A 22441-nucleotide genomic window follows, 5' to 3' on the forward strand; every position below is an offset into this window, starting at 1 on the left:
AGTACTGTTAACCACTTTTACAGCTATCAAGATAGCAGAATCAGATGCTTGGATACATTATATTCGAGTGAAGAAAGCACCTACTTCATGGAAAATTGTCAATCGTGACCCAGAGACTTTAAAATTGACACCGAAACATGTCTAATTTTTCATATTGGATTTTATTTTGGTCGGTAGTGTTGGTGGGATCATGGGCTGACTTGGTGGACAGGAACAAAAGACAAGTAGAAACAGAACAAGTGATTGACATTCCCAAACAAATGGCTGAGGAAAATTTGATGGTAGGATTGATTAAAGGATTTGCCAATTTATAAAATGTTATGCAGATCACTGCTTGTTTACCAATACTGAGGGCAGTAGGTGAATCTATTCCATGGGGAATCTTAACCATGAATCTGACCAAATTGGAATATGAAAATGGGACAATGAATTGTAAACAAGAACCTAGGGAAACTTGGGAATTGCAAAATGTTAAAGCTGGGGAAGAATCACCAGTATATTCAACCATTTGGGAATGCAAAAGATGATTTGTAGCAAAACCGGGATTATATGGAGATATAGGGAACAAGGGATGGTGTTACTACCCTAAAATGGCTACAACAAACACCAGTGTATGGATAACCGAGACAAAATGTGAGAAAAAGAATTGAACCCTACAGGAAAAGGAAATAGTTTGGGATTCAGTTTGGTCTATGACCTTATATTCCCATTTTCAGTATATGGCAAAAACTTCTTGGTGTTTTACCTGGGATGGAAAAGTTTTTTAGTATTACCCTGGGTCAATGATAGATCAACTTCATTGGGAGAGAAGGAAAATAAAATAGTGTCATGGTGGAAATGTGAAAAAGTGTATGATTGTAGCAATATAGACTTAATAATTCAAAGAATCCCTCCTTTGGCCGCTGTTTTAAAATATCGTTGTTTTTGTCGAGGTCTTAAGAATATTCTTAATCTAACTAGCGCCTATACACCCAGAAAAGGAAGTATGTTTAGTTGTAGAAAATCTACTATTCAAAGTCCAGGACATCTAATTTGGGCATTGAGAGATGGAACCTGGACAACTCATCTACCATTAGATTGTAAAGTGAAACAAATTACTTTAGGCATGCCAACATTGTGTCCAATTTGGAAGAAATCACCTTTTAGAGGATCCCTAGAAAATTTAGAACTGAAACGAACAAAGAGATCTGAGACAAATGATGATAGCTGGAATGAACGATCTACAGGAGTGAAAATTGGCTGGGCACTTGAATCACTTAAATCCTATAGCTTCCTATAGAAACAGAGCATGGTTCTATAAGTTAACTGGTCAAGTGGAAAAATTAGCAAACGTTACCAAAAAGGGGTTTAAGGAATTGAATATACAATTATAGGCAATCTCCAGAATGACTTTACAAAATAGAATGGCATTAGATATGCTCCTACTTAAAGAACATGGAGTATGTGGATATTTCAAAGATAAACTGGACCACTGTTGTATCCACATTCCAAATGTCACACAAGATGTGGAACATGATTTCAATTTATTAGATAAAATTGAAAAAGAAACAGAATCAATTCAAGAAGATATGTCAGAAGACTGGTTAGGGAAAATTTTTAACAAATTAGGATGGAACTTGAGCTCTTGGATACAATCCATAATCAAAACTTTGTTTTTGTTACTGATTGTCTTTTTGATGATCATGCTAGTATATGCATGTTTGAAGAAGCAGTTTAACAATAGAATTGCAGTCAATTGTATGATCATGAGAGAAGTACCAACTAGTCCACCAAGGTATAGCCCACCACCAAAATATGTTGAAACAAATGATACGTAAATAATGTGAAAGTATTGAAATAATAATTTTCAACACTTTCAAAGGGGGGGAAATGTTATAGATTTGCTAATAAGTTAAGATTGATTGACTTTGATGGATTGATTATTTGATTTTATAAAATCAATCATGTAATAGAAATATAGAAGGATAAGAAATATATTTTAATGAAACTTCCATAGTAAAAGCTGCTATAAAAATCCTCTGTACAGCCCCGTACCAAGGCCGGAGGTATTGGTCAGAATCACCTAGTAGGAATGTTTAGAACTTAGATAACAGACTTAAGGTTTGAGATGATTGTTTATATGTAACCTAGGAGAATGTACTAAAATGTCAAAATGAGCATTAATGTGAACTGGGGAGAGTCGAGTGAAGCAACCCATAGTTGCCGGCCAAGAAACAGTTACCTTAAGTGAAAGGTAATTCCGGCAGGGGGAGATCGCGACCACCGACTCATATACCACCTACCCAAATCATACCCCAGACCCATTTCCGGACCTTTCTAAGCTTTACTGCGCAGAATCGGATATGGGAGGAGAGTATGTTAATGATTTATGGGAAATCTTATGATTATGCAGGAATATTTAATGAATATGTATGAATGAGTTCTATATAAGGTGTATGATTTTGAACCATGGTGTGCGTTGATCGTGAGAGGACTCACTCACGCACCCGGCCGTTAATAAAGAAGTGTCTGCTTATCTACATCACATTGGTGTCGATAAGTTCTTCATTCCGAGATTTCGGTAACATGGGGACCATATGAACTGGGGTTTCACTCCAGAATAAGATTAAAAATCCATTGCATCTGAGACAGCAGCTCAGACATTGAGTAGACTAACATCATCTTCAGCATTCTTTATTTTCAAACTGTCATCAGCTACTGTATTTGCATTTGCTGAGTTGAATAAATTCCCAAATTCAGTCTCAACAATGTAAGTTCACCATCTTCTGTTGTGTAGTAGAAAGGCTACTTCATCTGATCTGATGTAAGTAGCTTTTTACCCACTTAAATAAAAGTGCAGGTGAGTTTTAGTTACAGCTTTTAACATACTCTAAACAAAGGTTAGATTTTTCCATTCACCTTACAAGTAAGAACAAAGGCTTTCAAGATTTTGTCCTCTTGAAGTTTTATTTGCCAATTTTCACTATTTTAGACATGAAGTCTTTCAAGAGCTTTGTCTTAACTAGGAAAAAAATAATCAGTGGATCAGTTTTAAGTTTAAACCATTCATAATATGAAAAGCAGAAAGATCAGCTTAGCATTCACTTGTTACAAGATGACAGTTGCTGAATTTTGGGCATCTAGTTACTCAGGATCAGGAAATCTCTTGGATGTAAAACAGGACATTTTTCTCATATGTGTGTGCTGTAGAAAAACAATGCTGTGACACTGTCGTTTGACAATGAACCTTTGACAGAAAACAGTTTTTGACATGAATTGCATCGCTCTGAACAGTTCATGCCAAAAACCTGTCTTGATGAAGTAGAAGCTATTAAGTGAAAATACATAAATGCTCTCACGAGTGATTTTCACAGCACACAGCTATTCAGCTCTGCATTTAGATTCTCTTTGACTGTTGCTTCCTGTATAATGAAGTGCAGAATCAGCATTACTACCTTAAAGTAGTTTTGCAGCCTTCTATGAAGAGATTCTGTTAAAAACCACTACAGATGATTCTTAAAGTTATGTCATGACTCAATACAGACCAAAATTGTAAAAAACTAACACCATCTAGCACTGCCAAAACTAGTAGTGATACACTTTAAAGAAAACCTGCAGCATCTAGTTTCGCTTTAGCATTACCATCCTAATCTTTCTACTACACAAACCTAAGAAGTTCCACACAGATGCCAAAACTATACTCACTTTCTTCTCATGGGACAATCTTTCATGAAATGGCCAATTTTACCACAGCTTCTGCAGCATCTATCGTTTGGTGCCAATTCTCCTTCTGTTAATACCTCTGGATCAAAAAAGTATTCCTGAAGAAGAAATCGTTCATTTAAAAGTGAAAACCCGTACACTTGGGAATCAAGTAAGTGTTAAAACAGCAAGAAGAGTTACAGAGAAGAATAAACCTGGTGCACATAGCTGAACTCCTGAAAGACCTGATGAGATTTAACTGGCCACTGGCCTCTTTTTACAGGCAGCCTGTGTCTGCAAGATATTTTTAAAGCTGCAGTTTTAAGAAATGGTAAGCCAGTTTTGATAGGGACTAAAATGTGTAAGCCAGTACAAGTAGTCTGCATGCCACCACATATTACATGCAAACAACATGAAGCAATAACTCCTGTAAGGATTTTGAATACTGTTGAAATTTGAGAGAAGTGCTTAAAAAGAGTGCAACCATACCCCTGCAAGTGGTAAGGTATACACACCCCACAGCATGCACATACTGCTCCTAGAAGCAACTTACCATTTTTGATGGATATTCTTTGGGAAATATTTTTACAGGAGTACCAAATACCCTTCTACCATTGATAAAAGCCTTCATTATAAAATTTGTCACTGGGGAAGAAAAAAAAAATAAGAGAAAACATTATCCAAACATCAGCAAGATCTAAGACAAGCTCTTCACTTTGTAACCAGCTTTGTTAACAGAGGACTTACTTTTCCTTGACAATCCAGCTCCAAGATTGTGGTTCAAATCGAAGGGGTCTGTACAAAAAGCATTACAAGCATTACTCAAGTCCATGTGTATGAATACATTGCTGATTTTGCCCTGAACAACCCAAGGCAGCCATTCCCAATGTAGATTTAAGATACTGAAATCAAACTTTTGCAAATTTATTGAAAATAAATTAACGCCATGGACGAGGGAACACAGCTGTGCAGCTCTGAACTGACTGAAGTATTGTAAAAGAATAAGTTGAATGTGCAGGCAAGAGAGTGGAAATCATTTCCATGGAAGTCATATGGGCCAGAAAATGGTTTAAGGAACATTTCTAAAACACATCACTGCATTTTCTTGTTAAAGACCATGGCATTACTTAACAGTGTAATCACATGCAGGGTTAAATTGGTCATGGAAATACGGACACAGCTAAAATTAGTATTTATGAGAAACCTCAGTTGCATTACAGCTGATTTCTTTTCCAAATGATCTGGTTAAATCTATTTTTCTGTCAGTTACTGTCATCATGAAAAGTAGGAAGTCTGCTTTGCAGCTTCTTTTTAGTAGAGAAAAAGAACCCAAGAATAATTTTTAGCCCTACTGAGACTCAATGGGAATTTTGTGATTATTTCAAAACATGAGCAAATAACTGATAATCTAGTAGCAGAAAAATAAATAAGTCTTGTCGAAAGATCAAATTTTTCATGTGGTCATTAAGGAAATGCCACATATTCAAGTACTTCATGTGCTTGTACCTTCAATTACAATGTATTTGGAGGTCCACTGTTTCTTAAAAGTTGTAAGCAGATTTTTTCTCCTAATGCAGATAACATGCTCTTTAAAATCAAATTCTTCTGTGTAGAAACGGAGAAGTCCCAGCCACAGCTGCCCAACAGATTCTGTGTTTTTGCCACAGTCTGGCCAAACAGATGACTGAAAATTACAGAAACATTTTTATTTCCAGTACTTAAATTAAGCAGAATAATTTTCATAACTAGGAAACTCAAACAATGTAAGTCTGTTTTATAAAGAAGCACAACTGAATTACACCAGAATACTTCCATTCATAATGGGTATTAATAATCCAATATTGATTTTAAAATTGTGTAGTATTTTAAAAAATATTACAAAGTGAAGAATTAATAAAACTTCGACATTCAGGTTTTACCTGTTATATAAAAAAACTATTAATTCCCTTTATGTGCCTATTTAACACAAAATCATTAAACAGGATCAATCAGCTATAACTAGAAATGCAGCTGGTATTTGGAGGAGTTATCTCCACCCAGTAATGTGACACATACAGCAATTAATCTTCACTAAGATCTTAAAATAATTTTTTTAATCTATTTTTTCAGATTTTACAGATTTTTTTTTTCCCCACAGTTTAATTACAACCGACCACATTCTTAAAGCTTTACAGCATGGGATTAGGATTTTCAAAGCAATAGCTACTCCACTTCAGTTTCTATATTCAGACACCATATCTGAGGACAATGTTTCTTAAAAGTAATTATTTTTCATTTGCAAATCTACTGGTAACACCATTTCAAATTAACCTGATTTACTCACCAACTCCTCTATCTTATCGAAGAAATAAACATTCCAGCCATCAACTAAAATTTCAGGTTTCTTTGGTTCTTTGTAGATCTAAAAGCATAATATTAAAGTCATTACAAGAGCCCTTCAGATTCAGCACTGACATTCTGGTCAATACTGTGTACAGATAACTTGTTTCTCAACATACTGTACCTCTTGAAGAACAGGGATGACAGGTGGATTTCTCTGTTGAAGAAAATAAAGCACCATAAGAGTATATGCATAAGAAGAAAGGCTACCTCGAGATGCATCCCCAATGTCACATATCTAGAAAAAGAAACACTCCGTTTGTATCTTGTATGGTTATCATCTCTTGCTGCAGGCACTACTACTTCTAGAACATCTGAGATATACTTACCTTCGTAAAGACTTTCATTGTGTAACACAGGTATTTCACTCTAGGATCAATGGCTGCATATGACGACAGGAGTCTTGTGTTATGCAAGGCCTATAAAAATAAGGAAGTCACATTGAAGATATAAGAGCTCTGAAGTAATGAAGGAATAATCTGAAAACGTGAAAACCAAAAGCCTCTAGCTGTGTGCTCAGAAATGCAGAAGTGAAGTCCTGCATAGTAGAATGTATACTGAGAAAGGAAGCATTTAGCGAATGAGGTTGGTTATCACCTGCTCTGTTAAAAACCTGATCAACATCCTTAATCTGTGAAGAAGTGTTACAAGCAGCCTTCACAGAACAGTACTTCCGCAAGGGACGCATTATCTTATACTGCATTTTCTAAGTATTTGGTCATATAACTAAGAGATTTCAGCCCAGAAATGTTGAGACCTATCAGCTGACTCGCACGGATGCATAACTTGAAGAGAAAAACTTTCAGACTTGCTTAGTGGTTGAGGTGTCTTCCTCTAGACTCCCATTGAGCTCATACAAGAACTTCAGGATTATTTGGGTCTAAAACTTACTTTCCTTAGATGTTCCAAGGAACTGGCTTTTGAAGTTCAGAGACATTAAAAAAAAACCCTAAACTTGTTTTTGAAGTATTTAGCCAAGAACTTGTGGGGTTTTTTTGTTCATGTTCCAGTTCAGGCAAGCTGAGCTCAAAATCACTATTCTAGGTCTCAGTGCTAAGCAAGAGCTGTGATGGGAAGTGGAGTGTAGGAAAGCTGAAGTTATATTTTGTCTCTCTCATTTACAAAGAGACTTAAAACACCTAAACCACTATTTCTCACTATTACTGAGGAGCAATATATATTCTTAGGGAAGTGACAACTCTAAAGTCACAATTGTGCAACTGACTCCACTCATAGTCAAATTAAAAAAAAGGTAATTGGAAACAATTGATTATTGAACCTCAACAAAACAATCACTTCAATCTCAAGAAGCAGACCCACATTTCTCTGTTAACAAAAAAATAGAAAAAGGAGATAACCTTACCAGAGTATTATATAAACTGATGTCTACTTCAAGACCACTTCTGACATGGAAAAATTTGACAATTGGGACTTTAGCAGTTGTTATAGGCAAGATATTTCTTAAACCTAGGATGAAATGTTTGATTACTGAATGACTGCAAACAGTCGTGACTATCAAATGCTCTACAGATAAACCCAGACTGTAGTAAAAAGGCTACAAAATAAAATCTTAGTTGATACCAAAATTGTACTTCAGTTATATTTCAATATTGATTTTAGGCATTTATCAAACATGTTGAATCTGCTAAACATAATATATACAAACATACATTTAGCCCCCCCAATAAAACAAACATCAGTCTAAATGTTACAGGAAATAAGCTTAAGAGGTCTTTGATAGTTCACTCCAATTATATTAAATTCATGTGAGACACCAAAACAAGCACTATAAAATTGTAATTTTCCATTGCAAATTTGAATCAGTCTATCTTTTATATTAATTTATTAGGCACTGAACATAGAAAAACAACATAACTACTAACTTGAAGCGTCAATGTTTAACTTAAGATTTGTTCTTATGCATGTAGGTTATAAATATTCTATCTGTCCAATTCAGATGTGATCCTGTAATATTATAACCTCATAAACCCACATATGCAAAGAAAAATAAATCCACATGTTCACAACATATAACTCACTCTTGCATTAAGCTCTTCAGCACAGTTTAATCTTAATGATTTTCATCTACAGTGCCCTAGATCATTCTCACTACAGCAAGTGAAGTCACATAAACAGAACCGCTTCTTTTAATTTTCAAGAGAGTTACCTGACTGCTTCTTGAGAATTTTTGCTAAATCTTCAATGATTCTGATGCAGTCAAGTCCCTAAGACATTAAAAAAAAAAGTTGAAAGTTGTATCTACTCTAAGTGTTTTAGGCAAACCTTTTATCACTTGCAATTAAGCTTAAAGCTGTATAATCGATTCTCATATTACACAGAATTATGTGAATACCAGAAATTGTTTCAAAATAGCACTTGTAAAATCAACACTAGGTAGTATCTTAACATAGGCTTTTAGAAAGTTTATACTAGGCATGAAAGGAGATTGGTGTCCTTTTCCACTGTCCCCCATTCCTAGTTGTTTATGCTACAAAGCATGCTTTTTATCTGCACAGCCAATGCTAGAAGTAATGGCAGTGCAAAATTCAGAACAAAAATGGCTACTGAGAGCAGTTCTTAAACTCATGCCTAAACCAACAGCAAACCCCCCTAAAATAATCTGCCTTTGTGGCACCTATTTGTGTTTATAAAATAATAGATGTTACACTATATACACAATATAACCATAACATTTTTCATTTATTTAAAAAAAAATAAAATCTTTTCAATCTACCTCAGCAGTTTCCAGCCTATCTATCGTCATACAGATATCAAGGTCACTTTGTTTGAAGCCAAAACCATTTTTTGAAGACCCAAACAAATTCAGCTTGGTTCCTGTAAAAGATGTGATGGGTTATAACACTATCACAGAATCTCAAATTGTATGTAGCTTCAAACTACTGCATGTCTTTTAATACAGGCTTGAAAACATTACTATCTTTCTACGGTACATCTAAACTTACTTTCTTATCAACTTTTCTGACAAGGAAAGAATCTCTACTTTTATTGGTTCAAATAAGCAGTTTGACAGATCCATATACAACTTGGGTTTTCCAGTAAATAAATCATCAGCATGCAGGTCTGAGCTGAAATCTGATTTAAAAAAAAAAAAAAAAAAAAAGACTGCTCTCTACAGAGATTTTCAGTATAAGGGATATCTGCCCCAACAACTCTTTTGCTAATTTCAAAAGACTATGCACTGAAGTCCAGGTGTTACAGCCAAGAACTCCAGAAACAGGAAAAAAACATTCAAATAGCTAGGTTCTGCAGAGACGAGATGTTATGCCTGTATTTTAAAATATTCCAAACCCATTAAGTTTCAGTAAGAATGACTAAGCAAAATTTGTTGTTTGTAAGAGCATTTACAACAACAAAAAGTATGGCTAATGAATAAGGCTAAAATAACAATTAAAAAGCCATTCCACTACTACTTTGATTGTTTTCTCCTTAACTTGCCACTGTTCCTTCCTACTGTGCTGTATATATGAGTAAGTAAAAAAAAAGACTTACACCAAAGCCTTAAAAGACTTAAAATATAAATTAATTAATGAAGTATAGCAATGCTGAGCAACAATATATGCTAAATGTTCAAAACTCAAGTGTTTATTATGCTGGTATGATAAATTTTCTTGGACAATACTCAAGTATGAGCACACCAAAGTATAAACGTAAAGCCAGAACTGCCTAGTTACCTGGGAAATACTGTCTAATGAAGTTTTCCAAGTTTTGCCTTATAAATTCCCGAGCCTCATCTTCTACAACATTTGTAGCAAAATCATCTTAAAAAAAAACCCAGACAACATAAAAAATTAGGCAAACTGATCTGCAGAAAGAGTCAACAGCAAAGATTCAAATTAGAAAAGTGAAGGGTTTACAGCAGGGGGGTGGGGTGGGGGGCAGGGAGAGAAGATAAAAAGCAAGAGAAGATTCACATGTGAAGGAAAGAGAGCAAGGAGGAAGTAGAAGAGAAATACCTGTTCAAAGAAAAACATTAATTAGACAAATATGCATTTTGTCTGGTCAGAAATGGCGAGAAAGAAAGGAGGGTCACTCTGAAAAGAGCAAAAGTGGAGAAGTGTTACCAAACAGTATTTTGATGCCATTTTTTCTAGAGCCCTGAAGTCTTTGTTTACAAGGTAAGGAACAGTAACAAAATTCAAAGTAGGCAGAGATGAAAATCAGTCAAAAAGCCCACCCAAAATTAAAACTCTTAGAAAGTATATTAAGATGCCTAAATAAGTAATCAGACAGACACTGTGTGGAAGATAAGCCTAAGCATTTTGTACTTCTCTAGATACAAGCTACTCAGTCCTATTAAAGCCCATATAAATCTTGGAATTGTATCTAAGAGTTGGATGCAGTGTACCAAATAAACCACCCCCCTTTTTAACCCCATGAGCCTGTGTTTATTTAACTATTTTTTGCAATTCTTTTTCTACCGCACAATAGTCAAATTAAAAAAAACAACTTACGGTAACATTGGACACAAACTTGATCTAGAATAACTGAAAATTTGGGTGTCAGTGCTGGCAGTGGGTCAAGCTCAATTTTTTTCAGGTCTTCTGGACAATCCCTCTTTAAATGACCTTCCCGTTTGCACAAGGTACATACAACTGTAGGAGACTGAATGGACACAAAGCAAGATTGGTTTTAAAAACTATAATACTTAAATGAGTTTGAGCATAGAACTTTCATAGAACTGATAACAGAATGAAAGCAGTATGATTATGTTCTGATACAGCTTGCTTACCTTGCCCTTTGTAAAAGCTGATTTACTGAATTCATAAAAAAGTTCAGATTCTAAGCACTGTTCTATCACTGTGTTCTCATCAAAAAGGCTTCCCTTCTCAGTAAGATCTTCTTGACTCAAATGGATCCTCAGAGGTCCGTCCACATTTTTTTTGAAATGTTTGTTCTCATATTTATTTAGGATGGAAAAATCTTCCTCCTCTGACAGTGCATCATCATCTCCAGATCCAGTGTATGTGTCACCCAGTTCATCTCCAGCTCTTATCATAATACCACATTCTCTCTGGTTTAGACGACTTGGTTCTCCTTCCTCTTCCTCCTTTTTATCCCAGTTAATCATCTGGGATATTTGTGTCTGTGCTGAACGTTGGAATTTCTCTGGGGATTCATCCAGTTCATCAGTACCTTCAGTGCTCTCCTCATCAATGTCAATCTTGTCATCCATTACACCACTGCACTCTAAGCCAAACTCATCACTCTCTGTAAGTGCAGAATTTTGAAAACCTTCTAAATCTGAAGTGCTACATGTCTCTATGTCATGCTCACTCACTGTGACAGGGAGATCTCCACTATCACTGTCTTCACCTATTCCATGCTCACTAGCCAAGATACTAGTCCATCTTTTTTGGTGCTCATGGTCATCTTCCTCCTCTTCCTCCTCTTCATTTCCACTCTCTGACTCTTCACAAATTGGTTTAAAATCCTCATTATCTCCAGAAATAAATTCCTCAATTATACAGTCTGAATCTTCATGGGCAATTCCCAAATGACTTGTATCAACAGCCAGTTCTTCTTCTGTGAGACTTTCTGAGCCATCACACAGTTTTGAAGGACCAGCTGTATGTACCTGGGTCATACTTGTGGTCTCTGTTATGCAGTCTTCCACTACTGCTGTGTTTGTTCTACCATCCAAGTTCTGCAACTCAGAATTTTCATGCTTTACAGCATTTTTTCCATGGTCTAGCATTTGGGATTTCTCCTCACTGGCATTTGGAGGGGACTTCTTGCTCAATTTTGCACTTTTTTTGTGAGGCAAGGCAAAGTACTTGTAAGTTGCTCTCAGGCAGTGAAGAATATACTCATACACTAGCTGGCTGTTCAGAGTTCTTGCCACATTCCTTTTGACTGAATATGGGTCTAGTAGAAAGAAGAAGTGAGCCAGCAGTGCAGCAGTTAACTTTTTTTTAAAAAAATACACTTAACATTCTTACAAAATTTGAATATACTACTGTTAGTTACTCTAAAACATTGTGTAGGGACATAATATCTATTAATTGCACCGAAGACTATTTTTAAATCCATTTAATTGCTTTTGATAACATTAAAAAAATACCCAAGAGAAATATTACTTAAATTGATTTTTTTTTTCCCAAACATATGCTACTATATTATTTGGAATCAAGTCCAATATTGAAAAATTCCATAGTAGTTATTACACCCAATGCCAATAGCCAAGACAGTACCCTAGAAAACTGAAGTAAGAGTTCTTTGAAGTTTGCTGATATATATACCTTCTACAGCAATGCGCTTTTTAGGCCAGTCCTTCAATTCACGAGACACTGTTTCTTTGAGTCGTATGCTAATAACCAAATCAGCCATATTGAACTCCAAGGCATAGAAACGAAGTAGTTCTAGCCATAGCTGACCAGCAGGTGCTGAACACTGCTGTCCTGAACCAAACACTAAGGGAACCTGTCAATTGCAGAAGAAAGGATGAAATAGTATTTAATGCACAGGTGTTTAGCTGTTGTGCTTCCTCATATTTCACCTGTAGTGTAATATTACAAAATATATAGTTGCTTCTATAGTCTCGCAATTGCAATAAAAACTGCAATTAAGAAGTTGGAAGAGATAGTATCAACTCAGATTATAAAAATTCAAAATGAAAGACTGCAGCAATGGTAATGTACAGAAACAATGATTAATAAGAACTGCTTAATTAAGTCTTTGTGCCATAGTTTATAAATTTCCAAGAAAATATCACATCTAATCTAAATGGACAGAATAGGTGATATAGCCTATTTTTTAGAAGACCCCAGTAAGTATTGTTAACTGTCATAATAATATGCAATCATATAATAGTATGTTTCTTGCCAATTTGTTACAAAATAATTTGTAAGAACAGTTCAAAGCTAAGAGGAAATATTTCTCATATGCTTAGCTTTATTCAGAGATAAAATTGCTTCAACTCTATAAGCTATATTCTCTTCTAACAGATTTAAACCCAGGATCTTATAAAAAAGTTGGAAATGTCTCCTGCTAGCATCTTAGCATCAAGACGTAAGCAGAGTAAAACTTGTATCAAGCAGTCATGCAATCTCTCCGTTCAGCTCGTGGTTTTGCAACAAACACAAAACTAAAGTAGAAGATTCTTTTTTCAAGAACAGCAATGATTGCTAGACTACTACAGAAGTAAATTAAATAGTTCAGACCTTGCCCCTTCTAGGGTAAGTTTCTTGTGGCAAATCAGGATCATCAGTTGGGTTATGCTCCCAAACCACAGAATCATTCTCAACTTCTTTCAGCTGAAAATTAGTTAATTTGTTTAATGAGAATCCTCCAATCTAAAGGAAACAGAAAAAGAAACATACAGCTAAACATCATGTGAACTTTAAATCTCACCCCCACCATAGTAGTAGACCAAATTACAACAGAACAAAGTTCAAAAATAGCTCTTCCAGGCCTAGAATATGCCCTAATCTGCTTCTCTCTTCTTCCTGTTTTTCTTTACAAAAAGCTTTCAGGAGTGCTTCTTAAAGGGTATTCATATGTATTGAACCTTGTCTTTGCACATAACACAAGCATAAATGTGTATTTTTTAATTATACAGCCATATAGTAGTATAGGACATTTCTCTCATTCAGTGCAGAGTGTGGAGAGGCTTTGGGAATGAGTCAGTCACATACTGAAGGAAATTATTAACTGCAAGGCCCATGTAATTGGTTATGGAAACTGGAACATGCACACTAAATATAATAGGTGACTAAGAAGAAAAACGGGCATCATGAATATAACACCTGAACGATGTCCTAGAGAACTGGGTTCTGGATTTGTGCCTGTAATACAGTTTCTGATATTAAGATGCATTTCAGCTTCTACACCCAAGAAATACATGCGCTAAACCCCTAGTCTGATACTTCTGCCAGATATCACACCAGTGTGCTCCCCAACTATGGTCTACATTTTGAAGAATTAGATGTTAAAATCCAAGATGTTGTTTTAGGATGTAATATGTGAATTCATAGTTCTCATAACCCTGAAAAAAAGGCTGAAGAAATGACGAAGTACATTGCTATGAAATGCCTTACTTAATGCCCAGCTCTCCTTACTCACAAAAGGGGCAACAGAGCACTTAATTCCAGGACTAGGACTGTGAGTCACATGCTTACAGCCAAGCATACAAACATTAGGTGTAGTGTGGCTGCATTGCTCCTTTCTGAATTCCTGCAGAAATGTCTGGCTTATGGCTTGCTCAGAATAGCAAGAAGCTGACAGGTTACACGCCACAAGTGATTGGTCCTCTCATTCATACTATTCAGTGTATTAATACATACCCATGATCCCAAATAGACAGGTAGAAAAGGCTCTTTCCTCTGTTGTAGGAAGAAAATAACCATTAAAGCAAACACATAAGGTGACAAGCCTCCCTCTTCAGGACGATCAACACAGCACAACTGTAAAAATAATGTGTCATTAAGGTCAATAAGTCATTAAGGTTTCAAGTGATACTGTGAAAAATACTCTTTTCATTACTGTTCAGAAGTCTGTCACATTAAGTACAGAAACTCAGACATCTTTAAGTTCTTACGAGATGGACTTTGTTGTGAAGGCTTGTGTATTTATTGGACTGATGTTACTACCATAGCATTTTCAGTGTAAGAACCATAGGATGCAGAGAGCATACAGCACATTTGCAAAGAATGACAACTCATTTTACATAGCTATAATAAAAATAAAAAGTTTTTCAATCTTTTTCTCAAATCCTATTTTAATTGCAGGCACACAAAGTTTTGAAGCAAGCTATTTCAATTTGCAAGAGTTTTCATCTACATATAGCAACAAAGCAGCTTTTTCCTTTCATGTTTTTCATGATTGATTAAGTTTAAGGGAAACTGGTAATTCCATTTCATATACATCCCTCTGACTTGTTTGGTAACAGAGCAGGATAGTTATGGTCTGCACGACATTGGCTGAAGCTCAAAATTCTACTTCTGAAGTTCAGTGGAACTTTTTAAAACACAAATGATAGTTGTATCACTTATAAAATTTACAAGTTATAAAAAAGATTATATATCCTTTTTCCAACTTTTCCTAAACCACACCTACAGTCTTACCAGCATAATATCAATGTTGATTCAATATTTACTTAAAGCTGGGGGAATCCAAATGAGACTTACCTTTGCCCAGTACCTGAAGGCAACCACTAAAGGTACTACAGTAGGTTCCAGTTTTCCAAGTGTAGCCAAATGGTTTGTTGTCAGACAAGCATTCTCATTCCTTGCACTCACTTTACAAATAAGGCCACTAAACCCCAAAAAGAACAAAGTAAAAGATCTTGAAGGTTTTGTAAGAACAGCCATAGGTCAGGTAACATCTCACAAAACTGTGTAGCAGAAGGCTGTAAGGAAAGACTTAACAGCCTCTCAAAGATACCGTATCTACATTAAAAGAAGAGTGGAAAACCAATTTTATTTATGGTTAGGTTTAAAAGATAGGCATCATAATTCTCTGTAAAAGTGTTTCCAAATACAATTTAAGTATTTGTTTCTAACCACATTAATTCACTGAACTAAAAAAGTTATAGTACCAACTTCCTTCATGAATCAAAACCATCTTCCCATACCATACCCATAAGAAAACTAGTTTCTATGCTGTTTCCACAACACAAGAAATATTTTCAAATACTGAATGATCCAGGTAGCAGCAAATAACTGGTAATTTTTCTGTATCACTGGCTGCTTATAGGATTTTTCATTAATCTTAAGTGATATCCATTAAATGGGCAAAATAAAACATCTTTCATTTGTTCTCAAAATACTAGTGAAGCTAAGCAAGCTGATCTTGCCCTTACAGAAATCCGTAATTTAATATGGTATCTACACTACCTATAAGGAAGGAAAGTTTCTGCATTAAGCAGTTATCCCAGATGGAAGGGTGGGTAAGGGTACATGCTGGAAGCCATAATGGTCAAAGGGATTGAGAAATACACAGCTGAGGACAGAACAACCCTTACCCTCTTATTCTAGGCTAGGAATGACTTGCCCATGAGTTAGTTTGTTTCAAGATCCATGGATATGTATTAATTTAGTACAGAAACGTCATTTTTCTGATGCTGGTACATACAATTTACATTGCTATATACTATTAGAACACACAAAGTGACAACCGAGACCTTTGCTTTTCTCTGCACACCACCACTGGTATTCTAGCATGGAAATCTGCATCAACTTCCGTAAAGGATTCTAGGTGGGAGAAAGAAAAAGAAGAAGCCACGTTAAGCATGGTGGTGACAAAAAATATGTTGAACTGGATGCAACTAGAGAAGTATAGCTAGAACCTCAACTTCTTAATGACTAATTTTGAGACAAATAACAGTACATCTGATAAATTAATCCTGTCACTTTTAAAACAAGTTTTTCATGTGATGAGTATGGTCTATACTCTATGATAAGCACTGGTAAGAAAATACTCAAGGAACTTCTCAAAATTCATATACACTGTATGTATAATTAAGTAGGTATATTTTGTTGAAGTGCTGGCTTCAGTAATCCAGGCATACAGACAGACCAATAACATCTATAAAAAAAAACATTAGTGTAAGAGATGAAAGACACAGAACGTTATGTCAGTACTACACATAAAGAAAATATCGAAGTTTATTTTCCCTGGCAATCTAAAAATGCTCTGTGTAAGCACAGCACAGGCTTACTGGCACAATGTAATGTCTTCTTGCAGTGCTTAATTTTTTATATTTTCCTCTTACTCTTTATATAGTATTCCAAATACAATTCAGCTACATTTTTATCTTAACTCTAAAAAGTAGAGAAGCCACTGCAGTCTTCCCCAAACGAAGTTTACTGATCCAAACTGGGCTTTTTTTTTTTTTTTGAGGCCTTATTGTTTCACTCAGCCAGGTAGAAAGGAAACTACGAAACAATTTTAGATATTCAAGTCAGAAATCCTGAAATGACAAGGTCTTCTTGATGTTACCTAACCAGCTGAACACTTTGCTACTTTGAAAAACATCTTGTTTCTACCACTGGGGTACCTCAAACACCTAATGCTCTGTGCCTTTATCTTCTGACACGCAGAAAAAAGCTTTGCATTAAATGTTAATTGCTTGCTTTCAAAACCTGTTAGCGATCCTAACTTCTTATGGGATCTGGGTCTTCATTCTCCTAGTCCGGTTGAACAATAACCCCATTCTCAAAGACAATAATGGTCATTTGACCAGACCAGAAGCAGCACATACAATGGGTGTGGGGGTGGCAATGAGAAAAATGTAGGTCAGTAAATATATGCACATTTTATATACATGTTTGGAACCATACAGTCTGGTTTCCCAACTGCAGGCATAAAGCAGGGCAAGAGAGTAGTAAAGCTATTTTTTTGCAATCTGCATTTAAAAAGACAGAGTTTGCTTTCCATCTTTTCATTTTTTTTTGCCTGCACGTGATTGAATTGGTTTAAGTGCATTCTTTTTTAAAGGTCTTAAACTTTACTTGCCTGTATTAATGCATAGAGTTGTATTCATTACCTGAAAAAAACCCCATGTGTCTGTGTGCAGCCATCTGTACACGGTCTCACTGTACTAACGGGCATGTGCCCATAATTATACGAAGAGAGACCACAACCTGACAGTATGTTACCAAGTTTCTGATCACGTTAGAAGAACTTAGGCTACTTTCTGTACTATACATAGCTAACAGAGTAGTCTTGGGGAAGAAAGCACAGTCTACCTTACGTTTAATGACATCTTCACTTATAATGTAGAAGAAAACCTTCCAATAGGAATTTCTCATATCAACACAAATGATGGGACTTCAATAATCACAAAACTGAATATCAAATAGTTCTGTCAATGTATGATTTCCTGCAGTATTTTTAAGTCTGACTTCTTTCTAAAAAAAGAAGAGCATGTGGTTTACCTGTTCAGAGTTGGAATTCAACAATACTAAGCAGTAACAGTTTAATGCAATCGAGAAAGCTGCAACTTTTTCTTACCACTGTTCTGGAGACTTTCTTGCACAAGCAGGAGAACATCTGGTTGAGTCATCTGTCAATACAAGTAATAAAGCTGTTTTCATAGCTGTCAAAGTGGTGATTTCCCACAATTAAAAAAAATACAATTTAAAACATCGTCCATTAGGCCACTTTTTTTGTCTTCCAGAGAAGGCAGCAAGAAGGAAACAAAGTTACAGCATCTGAGAAAAAACTTCTTAGTCCTTGGCTATCCCTAAATTGTATCAAAAGAAACAAAAACTGCTTATTTTTAAGAAAAACATAAAATCCTGAAGTAATTGTAAGTAAAGCTATTTTTACCTCTATCACAGACTTTGTTGTGAGAAAAACACACCACCATAAATACTGTTTCACTGTGCTTAAATATGACTGCCTTCTGACAGTGGATCTACCTTATGTCAAAGATTGGAATCATAGCTTTGCTAAGTTATATGCACTTGAATAATTCTTTTTTTCTCTGCAACATTGCCATCTTTGTTTCTTAGAGGAAATGCAAAATTCTAACTAAGACTGCCAATTCAACTACAGCAGGAATAAGTTAGAGTACGGAATCAAAATTTCTTCACAGTCTTTCTTTTCCATGTTCAAGCACAAAGTTGTTATGCTAGTTGTTTCTATACAAATCAAGACTTTAAATTACTTCACATAGAAATGACATGATGGGTTCATGGCTGAAAAATAACCTAGCAATCAAACTCCAATGTGCATATATCGATACAGAAACAAGATCATGGAAGTGCTATTTATTCCAGATATAAGAGAAGCTAAATAATGACCTGCCTCATGGGATTTCTAGGAATACAGATGTTTGGAGTGTTTTTTTCAGAAGAAAGATTCAATAAAACAGAAAGCTGTATTATACTGCCTGACCACTACTGCTGTATGAAGCCAGGAATATTATTTTAAGACCATTTTAATGTGCTAGCTCTGTTTTACCTTATGCATTTTCATAAAAAGTGCTACCACCACACTGCAAGTTATATTTAAACAATCATCTACATAAAGTTGCAAACATTCAAACCCATTTAGACCTACTTAATAAAAGGGTCTTACTTACATTGGCAGGAAACTGGATATCTATGTTTACGTCTGAAGTTTTGAAACCAAATCTGCTATAGGAGGAGCCATACAATCTTAATGAGCACTCTGTAACAAAAAGAATTATACTGCATTTACTCTATACCTGATTTTAAATGTGTAGTAGCTACTTCACACCATTGTCACTAGATCTTAAACCTACATCTAGTTTTGAGAACCACAGGAAATGAAGAAGAGTCTTCTGACAGCACAGAACTGTGTTAGTAAATCCTGCCTTTCATGCTGTTGTTTGTAAAGGCTTTCATGAAGGTCAAATGTCCATGTGCTGTTCATCTTCACCTTTTACGACAGGTCCATTTGGGTCATGAGCACCATTGTAATTTAATTCTCTGATACAAGGTTATACTGTCACATGTCATTCAACAAACTAGAAACAAAATACACTGTTTTAGAACTTTGCTAGCCAAGATTTTCACTTTAAAAAACCCCAAACAGCTCATGAAGTTGGCATATCTAGCATCCAAAACAAATTTTAAATAATACCTGGCAATTTCTGATGCAATAAATTTTCCATCACTGTTTTAATGCTGAGCCTTTCTTCTAGATCTTCCTTATTTAAGCCAAACTCCTGCACTACATTTTCAATAGCAACACCAATCGCTTGTATCTGGGAAGGTGTTGCAGGAGGCAGAGCAGTCAGCAGCTGTTCTTCTTGCTTTTCCTTTAAAGATAGTAAGACTGATGTTTTAATGATTTTCTTGAGTTGCTCAATGTGCTAGAATTAATGCCTGCAACTCAACACAAGTAACACCACCACAGGTTTTCCAGATAATGGAAGTAATTCGAAGCAAGAACACCGAGTATGACATTGTGACAGGTATAAAAAAATCAGATATTCCAGGAGGCTTCAGTAATGTGTATATATATACATGTATTTGGAACATTAAAAAAAGTCACCAATTCTTTCATCATCTGTTTACTGGGAAACAGCAGGATTTAAAGAGGAAGAAACAGAACACCTACAGAAGACAAATAGTTTTGTCCACTTCAAGGTGATTAAATAGAAGGTTCAGAAGATATTTAATTAAAACAAGAAAGTAAAATTGAGATTATGCTGGAAGTTATTTTCATGTTATTGTTCAAAACAAACCTATTTTCCTTACAAATAAACAAGTCTGTAATACTGCACAGCTTCTTAACTTTTACACTATTTCTGAATTTACATCTTTACCCTAACATATATATTATAATTTCTAATATGCTATACCAACTGTATTTGCTTATTGCTACCCCCTCATTGCTCTAGACTTGATCAAAACTCTTCAGTGTTGAAGTAGGCCAATGAAATATACTCTAAGAAGAATACACAACTAGTCTATAAGAATTACAGAACAGCAAAACAGAAGAGTCAGTTGGGACAAATTTTTTACCATACTTCAGTCAACAGTAACCAAATATTACTGAGTTATCCTTTAAATGAGGACTTCTTTTAATAATAATAGGCATGAAAAAGTACAAATTAAATACCGAAGCCGAGGGTGAAGCAAAGTCCTGGTCGTGAGTTTACTCTTTCTACCACTATCACCAAGTAGTGGTATTTTTAATAAGATTCAAACACAGCAGAAACTAAATGAGTAATGATTTTAGAAGCAGTGCAGTTTCATTGTTATTAGTAGGGTAAGGACAGTTTCATAAATCTGCATTTTATACTTTTTCTTGTCCTTAACTCACCTTTAGGCTTTTCTTGTGTCTTTTCTCTTTAATATGCTTATGAGCAAAAGCCACAGACTCAATCAAAACATCACATAATTTGCAGGTGTATTTTGCTGATGGGTAGCTTCGAGGCTGCTAAAATAAAGATAGTAAAAAACCTCTAAAATACAGAAAGATATCACCTTCATTTCATTCAATACCTTTGCTAAGTTGAATGCGTAATACTCTGAAATCTAGAAATACTCACTTTAGCTTTCCTAACTCCACATATCAAATACAATGCCAGAAGAACAGTTGTATCGGGTCAGTCAAGCCCAAGGCCTTGTCTTTTACAGTAAAAAATACCCAATGCCCATGAAAGAATATATTAACCGAACAAACATACAATAAAACTTTTTTTTGGTTCACTGCTTCAGTATCTAGTGATCTGATGATACTGCTAACTAAAGGAGCAGCCATTTCTTGTGCTTAAATTGCTGCCAAACTAAGATTTACCAGAGTAAAAAACTCCAAAGGATAACCTGCCTTCTCTTGACAATTAGCAGCACCCACTTTGTACATTAAGTCAATTCTATAACTGGACTTCTTACTTACAGAAATTGCTCAAAGTGTACCCTCTATATTGTATTCACAGACAAAAGGAGAGGTCTATACAAGTAAAGACAGTGGCACCTTCTTCAGTCTATAAATGCTGTCTCGCTTCAATCGTTCTTCAGCTTGCTGCAACCCTAGAAGTTCTTTTGCCGACAGCACAGATTCATCTATGACTGGACCATCCACTTCATCTTGATCACACTCATCTTTTCTAGTTCTTCTCAGTCTTCTTGGTTTCCTAAACTTCATTTCTTATAAAGAGTCATGAGAGCAAATATGTCAAGTAACTTCAGGATACCACACAGCATTTTGATTTTTTTTCTTTAATTACCATTCCACTAATGTGGGAGCCTAAGGATACAAATCATCTATCCTGCATGGTTTCATAATCTGTTCTGTGCAAGTCTAAAAATAGCAAAAGCATGTACTTGTGTCATAACCTAATACCTTTGTTTCAAACTACTAAAAAAGCCACTAATCTGTCCTGTTGAAGGCATTGATGTTATTTAGATAGCTTTGATAAACAATTCTTTTGGCAAAAATTTAAAACTAAATGCAATAGGTTTTACTGCCTAGTTGAGACATACCTGCATGTCATTATAACGAAAAGGTAGAATACATCCAAAGATTTCAGGATGCCTGGTAAGGCTTAGGTAGATGAACAAGCTAGAAAGTGAACTGACCTACAGACCACTATGAATATCACAGAATTGGTGAGCGTAGATCAATCTGAATGATTGGTAAGAGCTAACAGCACTATGATGTAGCACTGCCACATCTTAACTGACACAGAACAATTTATTATCACCAGCAGTAATTGTCTGTTAATGTCACTTGCCTTCCAATTAAATCAGAATATAGATCAGTATTGCCTTCACATTATTAAACAGACCCAGCCCTATTGGCTACACAAGTCAATAAATAACGAACTTGTTAAGTATCTTCAGACATTGCTTAATAAAACTGTAAAACTGGCAGAATGAACAAGCTTAGAAAGCTTGTATGTTTACAGCAACAGTTCTGGAACAAATTAATGTAAATATCA

The 22441-nt window shown here is 35.4% G+C and overlaps 1 protein-coding gene across 7 annotated transcripts in view; it reads right to left on the bottom strand.

The window, feature by feature from the left end:
- The window catches only part of TUT7 (terminal uridylyl transferase 7), a 44460-nt gene that overhangs the window by 13286 nt on the left and 8733 nt on the right, over positions 1–22441 (bottom strand). For 6 of the 7 annotated variants that reach the window (XM_080371084.1, XM_080371080.1, XM_080371078.1 and 3 more), the window contains exons 2-24: positions 21475–21647; positions 20821–20937; positions 19633–19810; positions 19109–19197; positions 18034–18085; positions 16202–16271; positions 15207–15333; positions 14364–14483; positions 13242–13373; positions 12321–12501; positions 10811–11946; positions 10533–10683; positions 9753–9839; positions 8795–8895; positions 8228–8285; positions 7424–7527; positions 6390–6479; positions 6185–6298; positions 6005–6082; positions 5188–5365; positions 4429–4476; positions 4235–4326; positions 3685–3800 (exon numbers count right to left, since the gene is read on the bottom strand). In XM_080371084.1, coding sequence (XP_080227210.1) covers positions 3685–3800; positions 4235–4326; positions 4429–4476; positions 5188–5365; positions 6005–6082; positions 6185–6298; positions 6390–6479; positions 7424–7527; positions 8228–8285; positions 8795–8895; positions 9753–9839; positions 10533–10683; positions 10811–11946; positions 12321–12501; positions 13242–13373; positions 14364–14483; positions 15207–15333; positions 16202–16271; positions 18034–18085; positions 19109–19197; positions 19633–19810; positions 20821–20937; positions 21475–21647 — 3592 coding nt within the window. The remainder of the gene's footprint in view (positions 1–3684; positions 3801–4234; positions 4327–4428; positions 4477–5187; positions 5366–6004; positions 6083–6184; positions 6299–6389; positions 6480–7423; positions 7528–8227; positions 8286–8794; positions 8896–9752; positions 9840–10532; positions 10684–10810; positions 11947–12320; positions 12502–13241; positions 13374–14363; positions 14484–15206; positions 15334–16201; positions 16272–18033; positions 18086–19108; positions 19198–19632; positions 19811–20820; positions 20938–21474; positions 21648–22441) is intronic. The other variant, XM_080371079.1, reaches the window with a different exon arrangement.

Source organism: Falco punctatus (assembly GCF_963210335.1).
Source record: "Falco punctatus genome assembly, chromosome: Z".
NCBI lineage: Eukaryota > Metazoa > Chordata > Aves > Falconiformes > Falconidae > Falco > Falco punctatus.